Consider the following 9951-nt stretch of genomic DNA (forward strand, 5'->3'; position numbering starts at 1 on the left):
TGAAAGTACAAGATAGTTCTAGAAACTAGAGGGCGCCACACCAGTCACGTGACCTCGATGACGCAACAATATTGTAGGTATAAAAACACAAATAAGGTTTTCACTTTTAAGAAAGATTTACTCACTAATGTTACTATGACTAACATACAAATAAACTTGCTGGTACAATCTCACGGCTAATCGATCGAGTAACTAAATATATGCTACAACTAAGATTAACTTACTGCAAGATTACTAACATTTGTAGCTCGTATTTATAACTACTCCTTGTTTCAAGTATTTGGCTAAGACTCTCGATCCTCACGTCATCATTATAACCAACAGCTCCCTCTAGTAAACAAACATATTACAACCATAGAGGTTATAACAGTACGAAACACGAACTTTTGAAACGAAGATATGGCTAACGTAGATGAAAATCTAACTGACAAAGAAGAAGAGATCAAACATTATAAACATGGTGTATTGCCGCCTCAGCATTCTGGAGGACCACTGGGCTTAGGTAAATGTTAAAAAACGGCTGTTCCATATTTAAATGATTTATCGTCTTCCTCAGGTTCCTATATCATATAGGCTAATTTAGGCCCTTAGCGTTAACTGAAGGTAATCTTATTCTTATCATTTTAAACTTGAAATTTAAGGCTTAAGTACGTAATAATCTTTCAACTTAGTAATAGTATATAACTTACAACTACTGAAGTAGTACAAAAACAAGTTGAAGTGTTAGGTGAGTAGTATTAGTATTATTACTAACACTAGTAAAACTGACTCAGTAACAGATAGGTAAAGTAGGACTATAAACCGAGTTACTTAGAATTTTAATTTAATTTTAAATCAGATTCAGAGCAATGATTCTGACGTCATTAACCAATGTTTGTGCATGAAAAAATTTCTGATTAAGCAATGATTATGTAGAAAAATAATAATTATACAACCTGCAACTCTTACCAAAGTAAGAATAGTTTTTTAAAAAATTATATGTTTGTTATTCTTGGAACTAATTAATGAAATATCACCGTCAAAATTATTTAATATATTTTTATGAAATGACTTTTAAACTTTAGATAGGATGAATACACATGCTACTTTGGCTGGGATGTTCCTGGTCTTTGGAATGTTGTTCCAGAATCCAGGAATATCCTTCGGGGATGTCTATGTGATCTAGTTTACTTTTTTTTTTTTTTTAGTTATTTGTAACTTTTATTCAATACTTCAAGCACTTGACAATTATCAATCAGCTCGAAATGACTTGACATCTGTTGTTGTTTCCTTGGAAGTTGGCTATAAGAGGGGCTGCAGCAGGTGATGTGATGACACTGTTACGTACATCAATGAGCAAGTGATTTTGCACCTGACAAACGGAGACAACTGAATGGAAATGGAAGGTGCTGTTCACAAATGATGTATGATTTTGAAGTCGTGAAACATCTATTCAAAGTAACTGAAAAGGGAACATAAGTGACAGTTGCTAAGAACTTTACATCAAATTCCTGACCATAAAGAAGTTACTGAAAGAATTCCATTGTTAGAGAAGTATCTGTAGCATTAGTAACTTAATAAATAATATTAGTCACATAATTAATTGTTTATAATATTTCATAAAAAAAGGGGGTATTCCACTGTAAGATCCATAAATCTGAGTGTATGTCCCAGTTTTATAATTTGAAAATCTGGTCACCCTAACTTAAGAAGTCTTGACTAGCTATTAATCAGACTATCTGGCCAGCAGGAATTACTTTACAAGCAATAAGAACAACTATAACAAAAGTTGTAAATCTTGTAACACGTATCTTGACTACACTTAATTTGACTTTGATTATATAGTCATGCAACTTGAGCAGAATAATGCAATGATTATGTAATTGCATTAAACTTTGGGTCCTCTAATATTTCCAGTTTATAGTCACACTTCTTTGTAAGCCTAGAACATTTCTAATCTACCTGTACAAGAAGTATTCCAAAGTCCTGCGTCTTTGTCGTACTGTTCACTGTGTTAGTTTTTCTTGATTCTGTATTTATGTATATTCTCTCAATATTTAACAAAATTCACTGATGTTAATATATGTTTTAAATATCTTTGTATGTACGAGAAGGGTTCAGGCATGTTTATGCAAGAAAAAGTATTATTTTATTTTGAAATTAAATATACTTAAACTACCATTACAACATGTACAAGTTTAATTATTATGAATATAAACAATCAAAGTGATCAATATACTAATCTCATAGTGGTTCATAATAGGGATTGCACAAAACGCTAATATAAGGTTTGAGCAAAAAAAGCACCTTGAACAGTAAAGATTAAATTCAAACAACACTTTAAAATCTTTACTATTGACTGATAAGGCTGTATACATATAAAAAGTATAAGTGTTAGACTTACATTCTGCGAGGATTTTTGAGTGTTAGACTTACATTCTATGAGGATTTTGTACAATTCCTTGTGGTCCCTATTATGAACCACTTTCTTGGTTCATGATTCTAAGAATTGAATAAATTCATTACAAACATATAAATGAAGTATTATCAGTTTACTGGCATGAAAATAACTTACCATTAAAGTTTATCATAAACCTACTTTCAGAGGACTGTATTCACTTAATGAAAAATGTGATTAAAACCCTGTTATACGGAACTTTTAAGATAACAGCAAATCAGAAGTGAGAAAATTAAACATGAGCATAAAATAAATTGTTTTCCACTGTTGTTCCTAAATAGAATAATCCTAATAATAACTGAAAAAATAGATATCCTCTATCTATCTCCCACAATTTGCTGTGCAAGAGGCCTTATATTCAATACCAGAACAGTCAACTTCTGAGTTGGACCTGATAATGAGAGACAAAAGATTCCTTGAAATGTTACTTATACATGCATTAAAATACTTTAAAAGTTATGTTTTAAATGCTGAAAGCTGGCAAAACATTAGAAACTAATAGGCCTAACATTTGTAATAAAAATCTTAGAAACTGTAGATGTTTCTTTCCAAATTCCTCTTAATCTGTCCATTTCGGATTCAAAATCAGAGGCTTGTAAAAGCTATTACTTTAATCATACTGTACATAAGCATTATTTTAAGGATGATTAAGAATAAAGTTATTAAAATTATCAATCAAACAGCTCTAACTGCATGGTCAGATAAAATGTGTCCTTAAAAATAAAGTCTAGGTTAAAAGGACTCTTCAAATTTAAAGACAAACAGCTCTAACTGCATTGTCAGATAAAATGTGTCCTTAAAAATAAAGTCTAGGTTAAAAGGACTCTTCAAATTTAAAGACAAACAGCTCTAACTGCATTGTCAGATAAAATGTGTCCTTAAAAATAAAGTCTAGGTTAAAAGGACTCTTCAAATTCAAAGACAAACAAGTCAAACAGCTCTAACTGCATGGTCAGATAAAATGTGTCCTTAAAAATAAAGTCTAGGTTAAAAGGACTCTTCAAATTCAAAGACAAACAAGTCAAACAGCTCTAACTGCATGGTCAGATAAAATGTGTCCTTAAAAATAAAGTCTAGGTTAAAAGGACTCTTCAAAGACAAACAAGTCAAACAGCTCTAACTGCATGGTCAGATAAAATGTGTCCTTAAAAATAAAGTCTAGGTTAAAAGGACTCTTCAAATTCAAAGACAAACAACATTCATTGAATACTTCTCTGTTGATATCTGAGTTCACATATCCGAGGTGCAACCAGGGATATATTGGATCCACCATTAGAAGGTTCTGTAGTTGAATAGAATATCACTGTAATGCTAACACTAGTAATATTACCAACCACAGTCTAAACGAAGGTGATATTGTGCCCACCTTCTGTTTTTTCATGTCATTCTCAATTCCCGAGAAGAATTACATCTTAGAATGTTAAAATCTATTGCCCTTAAGCTAAGAGAACCAGCTATTACCCAGAAGATGACTGCACTGCCATCTACATCTTCAAGTGAGAAAACATAAAGAAAAGAACAGAACGTGACCTTTGACCATTCAAGGACTTGAGTTTAAACTCATTAGGAAACTTGATTCATTTATTGCTATCAATATCATTATTGTAAATGTGATGAAACAAAGGTCTGAGCAAAGGTGACTCCTGGGCTACTTCACTAGTAACAAGGGTCCCTCATATTTTGTAAAATTATAACGAAGCAGTAGAGCAAGTAACAGTTCTCACCAGATGAGAAGGGTATTTACCATATTGCTATAAAAATCTCTCTCTAACAAGGGAATTTTTTTTTTTTGAGTAACTTCTTTTCGGCCAGGAGTTTGAGATAAAATTCTGAGCAGCTGTCATTTGTATTCAATTTTGAGTTATTTCAAATGTTTCATGACTTAAAAAATTTAATATTGGCTATGAAAACCATCTGCCATATACATTCAACTGTCTCTCTTTGTTTTAATACATGCAAGACCACTTTCTCAGTGATATATGTAACAGCCTTCCATATACTCAACTTCAGAGGAAGCAGCAAGTGGTATGCTGTGTTATTCTAGGTTGAGTCATAATTTATTTACTCAGTTAAAAAACACGGTTTCAAATATCTGAATAAAAGTCTAAGCACATTACAGATTACTGACAGAAATGAAAACCAGGACCCAATAGGATCTGTTGGGACATCTGGTCACCTTAACTTCAGTCCAGTTAACTAGATTTATTCCAACATAATTTTCGTAGCTAAACTTTTGTGTGATATGTAAATGTTTCTTTAAAATCTAGTGTTACCAAATCCACATGTTTTTCATTATTCAGATAACACGCAGGATCCTTAAAAAAAAGTAAGATGAGATCTCCTTTCAATAAACCTGTGCTGACTTTTTTTTTGTGATGTATTTCACCAAATGATTTTTGTAAAGCTTTTTTTACGGGACTCTAGAGAATTTAGCTCGCTACAGAAGTAAGACTTAACTAGCTTATATTTTTCAGGGCATCTCTAGTGAAAAATGGGAGTATCATGATATATTGGTAGTAAAAATAAATCAATAATATTGTGTTATTAATCCTTATCATAATTGTAATGTGTAAATACATTAAATTTGTAATAATTACACTTTACTTAATCTAATTAACACCATATAATAGTTGTTGTTCATGCGGTTTGGTGACATGAATAGCGAATCGGCCGTTACTATGTCTGATGTCTCCCAACCAGCCCGAAGAGCCTTAGTGTTGGGTGATAGGCAGATATAGTGTGGTTGACATATTACAGATTCTTCTTTCATTTCACTCATACGTGTTTATAATTAGTGTAACTTTTTAAGCCCTGTGACTTGATTGAAGGACTTGAATATAACAAAATACGTAAAGCATGATGTAGCTTAGATCTAACTTTCATGCTTCAATCAATACTGATATCTGTGCTTTCTAATTGTTATTTGGACACATACTTTATTGCAACTAATATTAATTTATGTCTAAGCCTAGATATAGCATGAGGCAAGAAAAATAATAATTAGTTTATATGTAAGTCATACTTCAGAATTTTGTAACGCTTCACTGCATTCTTCCACTGAAAACATGTGAAAAGAGGTGTAAACATCAGCCTCTTACCTAAATATGTGTGTAATGACATCATTATGTGATGTAGTGGTAACTTAAATTATTTTATTTTTAATGTGTGATTTTTGGTCTTTAAATTTCACTCATCTTACAAAGTCCAAAAATTGTTAATTGTTTATAAGTCATCTGGTCATTGTTCTTTTCTTGTGTGATATGTATGTATTTTTAAGGTATCTAGAATACACACACAAATTAATTAATAAATCACACCAAAGTAATTTATTCAATAATATGAAAACAACAATAGATAATGTTACTGTAATCTTATAACAAAATATAAAATTCTAGAATTAATCTTGAATCATTTGTACGTGTTATGGTGAATGTTTAAAACAAAAAAGATGTAGAATTACCACAGTTAAACTTTTTCTTTTTTATTCAGGAGATCCAAATGATCGAAGCCTTAGATATGTTGAGCAAGAGATCCTTATTCCACAGAAGATGCGAGATAAAGCGAAAAAGGAAAAATGTGTTGAAGTAGTAAAAGGTTCTGTGACAACAGATTGTTCACTTTCATGAGATACATTTAGACATAAACGTGTATCTAGACACAACAGTTGTGGTGTCGTAAGAAAGCTGGTATTTTTATGTCTACTTACATCCAGCTTACTTCGTTAATTTACAAACTGACACTGTTTTTTTTTTTACGTCTCGTTCACCTAAGGTAGCTTACAGACTGACTTATTCTTCGTTTATATTAATTTCCATAAACTAATTAGAAAATATTTGAGTGTTATTCCAGTCCGTCTATGTTTAAATACAAAACCTAACTTAGTTATTTTCCTTTTCAAGGTATAACATTTACAGATTTTTCACTTTCTTTCTCCCAAGCTGTTTCTTAAACTTATAGAATTTTTAAAGAAACTTTAAAAACATTTCAGTTTAAAAATGTATAAGTGAATTATGCAATATTTTGGTGACTTTGACCATTATATTTGTATTTTGAAGTCAGTAGAAACAAATACAAATTGATTGTTTTATCGTACTTTATTTTAAAATGTAGTTAAAAATATATTAATTAGAACAGATTTTTAATAAAATTTAGTCTCGCGGTTGTTTAATTACTTAAATTTGTCTAATTAAACTGAGCTTATCAAATCTTTAGTGTATTCTAAGTTCTTGGCTTGTTTTATACTTATGTCAGCACTTCGACTATTTTTTCCTATCCTTTATTAAATAATCTGAAACGTACTATTTATGTCAAATTTTCCAGTATAAAAATCAAAACAGTCCTTTTTAAGTATTTGCATGATTTCAAAAACTGTTAAGTAAAGTAAATTACCTGATAAACAGGGTATAGTTAATAAACATATAATATTCTAAATGAAGGGAACTAATATTTCATAATTTCTTTGTATTAAGCTTCTCTTTCCAAATATTACACATTCTATAATTTACTGTTAATTTTTATATAAACTGTTTTTTGCAGCCTTTGAAGATTGCTGTAAAGAAGCAGGGTTTTCGATGGTTGTAAAATGTCAGAAGGAAAATGGGGAACTACAATCTTGTCTTGGAAAATGGTAAGTCATCTTTCTTGTATTATGTTTTCTCCAGAATATGGTAAGTCATCTTTCTTGTATTATGTTTTCTCCAGAATATGGTAAGTCATCTTTCTTGTATTATGTTTTTCTCCAGAAGATAAGTCATCTTTCTTATATTAGGTTTTTCTCCAGAATATGGTAAGTCATCTTTCTTATATTATGTTTTTCTCCAGAATATGGTAAGTCATCTTTCTTGTATTATGTTTTTCTCCAGAAGATAAGTCATCTTTCTTATATTAGGTTTTTCTCCAGAATATGGTAAGTCATCTTTCTTATATTAGGTTTTTCTCCAGAATATGGTAAGTCATCTTTCTTGTATTATGTTTTTCTCCAGAATATGGTAAGTCATCTTTCTTATATTAGGTTTTTCTCCAGAAGATGATAAGTCATCTTTCTTGTATTATGTTTTTCTCCAGAATATGGTAAGTCATCTTTCTTATATTAGGTTTTTCTCCAAAAGATCCATTCATCAAAATATACACCAGTGTGTCAACAGTAAGTCTACGGGCTTACAATGCTAAAAATTGGGTTTCAATACCTGTGGTGAGCAGAGCATACATAGCTCATTATGTAGCTTTGTATTTATTGACAACCAAGTCAATTATTTGTCACAAACATTGAAAAGTTTCGTTTAACCGGGTGTGCTTGAAAGTTGATTTTATAAAAAGTAAGTATGGTAACTACTGTTAGATCACAGTGTCCAGAAAATTAATTTGTAAACTATGTTATTATTATAATTTGCATGGCTATAATTTTATTCTTAAACAAATGTCTTCAATAATTAATTTCATATTTACAAGATGGCACTATTTCTAATTTTGAAAAATCTTTGAAATGCATTTATCTTGAAATACAACACCATATTAGCAAGGATAAGGGCCTGGCATAGACTGATGGTTAGGGCGTTTGATTGTCACTGAAAGTGCTCATTCTAAGCCGGCCACTCAGATCTAAAAGTTCTTGGTTTACAAAAATACCGACCAACCCCAGACTAGATGGGACTGAGGTTGAGATGTAAAATAAAAAAAAAATATATATATATATTTGTATTTAGCAAGAATAAACTCAAGGAAAGTTAGGCTTGTACTACTCACAACATTACTTTGTCATAGTGCACCCATTCTGATATTCTCTATATCACACCTGTTATAACTTTATTTAAAAACTTTTCATAACTCAACAAGTAATATTGGCTTTCTCAGGTTCTTTTATGGGCAGCATAACTGAGTACAAAAAAGGTAAAAATATATAAAAGCTGTAGTTTTTTTTGTAACATACAACGAGGTACAAGATATGTATATTTATTAAACCATCATTTGAATTTAATACTCATTAATCTTTAAAAACTTAACTGTATTAAAACAGCATCAGTTTTTAGGATACTGTGATTTATTCTTATCGGAAACTTGTAAATAAATATTGTGTAATAATTTCTGAACTCACTAATTTTCTTTATGTAATGGTTTTGATTTTATCTCTACAATAATAATAATAACCTGTTTCTGAGAGACTCAAGATGATAAAAAATTAATCTATTGGAGCATGTATTTAAGAAAATATTTCCAAAATAACTTGTAACAGAATGAATCATAAACTTAATATGAATCGCAAAACAGTTCATAAAATGTACTACATTAGTCACCAGGTGGTATTTTTTCAGGTATAATGACACTGAATTTAGGAAAAAGTGCACAGAGGAATATCTAGATGAACGATCGGAGTATCGAAGAACAGGGGTCAAGAAAATTTCACGAAGAAAAGAGTCGGCGACGTTTTAAGATTAGAAGTACTAGTTTTAATAAAGTATGTGCGTTTATCTCTTACACAAGTTGATTGATAAGAAATTATAACTTTTTATAAAAAAAGATTAAATAACATCTTGAAAAAAGGTGTGTACACTTGAGTCCTATGGTCTCTTAATAGCAGCGTTAAGTAGGAGGTTATACTTAGTTACTTGTATATCATGTTGTCGGTAATGTAGCAAGCACATGTGTTTTTTAATTCAGTGGCTGTAGAGTGTGACAGATGTAACTACTATACAGTTGATTAGTAAAGTAAAGAACGAACGTTTTAGGTGTGTGAAAGTGTTGTTGATAACGTCTTTTTGATTAGACTTTACTAGTTTCTAAATATTCCACAAGTTAGATTTCTTTGTCTTGGAAAGGATGGAAATGTTTTATGGTTGATGGTTTCATTAAATTGATTTGCAGAAGAGTAAGAAGCTTTCAACCCTCACATTTGTTTCAGTTAAAACTTTACACCAACATTTTATTTCATATTATACCTTGAGAACGTTAACCTTTAACATCTTGGATAAACCTCAAATTATGAAAATAGATGATACATACAAAAGCATAACATTTTAAAAATATAAAGCTTGTATGTCATGCATCGCACGTCTTTGGCATATTTACTGTTTTATGAAGTAATAAGTTCATAATTTTGGTATGATGTACTGTTCCTATGAATCTACATCACAGGGGGGATAAATATGCAAATCAACAAGTCACATGACTACAGATGATATAAAGTTACAGTAGAAAAGTAGTGTGATGACATCAAAAATCGATTGTTTTGGGGAAGGGTACGTACCAGCACTTTTTGACATCAAATAAAATGTAACACCTTATAAGCTGGACCATCAAAGAGACATCCAATAACTCATACCCCAGCTATGGTAAGTAAAGTGTAACATCTTATAATCTGGACCATCAAAGAGACATCCAATAACTCATACCCCAGCTATGGTAAGTAAAGTGTAACATCTTATAATCTGGACCATCAAAGAGACATCCAATAACTCATACCCCAGCTATGGTAAGTAAAGTGTAACATCTTATAATCTGGACCATCAAAGAGACATCCA

General features: G+C 30.9%; 1 protein-coding gene across 1 annotated transcript; it reads left to right on the plus strand.

Annotated features, from left to right (window-relative positions):
• Positions 1–276: 276 nt before the first annotated feature.
• Positions 277–9299, plus strand: LOC106476522 (COX assembly mitochondrial protein homolog). Its single transcript, XM_013937175.2, has 4 exons — positions 277–502; positions 5927–6031; positions 6974–7064; positions 8746–9299. The coding sequence occupies exons 1-4, from the start codon at positions 400–402 to the stop codon at positions 8861–8863; spliced, it is 417 nt and encodes a 138-aa protein (XP_013792629.1). The 5' UTR covers positions 277–399; the 3' UTR covers positions 8864–9299.
• The last annotated feature ends 652 nt before the right edge of the window (positions 9300–9951 follow it).

The sequence above is a fragment of the Limulus polyphemus genome, unplaced genomic scaffold (genome assembly GCF_000517525.1).
Source record: "Limulus polyphemus unplaced genomic scaffold, Limulus_polyphemus-2.1.2 Scaffold10775, whole genome shotgun sequence".
Lineage (NCBI taxonomy): Eukaryota > Metazoa > Arthropoda > Merostomata > Xiphosura > Limulidae > Limulus > Limulus polyphemus.

Bases quoted from the DNA above. Each gene is read 5' to 3' on its own strand.
- LOC106476522 (XM_013937175.2), top strand. From the start codon at position 400: ATGGCTAACGTAGATGAAAATCTAACTGACAAAGAAGAAGAGATCAAA. The intron at 503-5,926 runs GTAAATGTTAAA...TTTTTTATTCAG, and splicing joins TGGAGGACCACTGGGCTTAG to GAGATCCAAATGATCGAAGC. The intron at 6,032-6,973 runs GTTCTGTGACAA...TGTTTTTTGCAG, and splicing joins ATGTGTTGAAGTAGTAAAAG to CCTTTGAAGATTGCTGTAAA.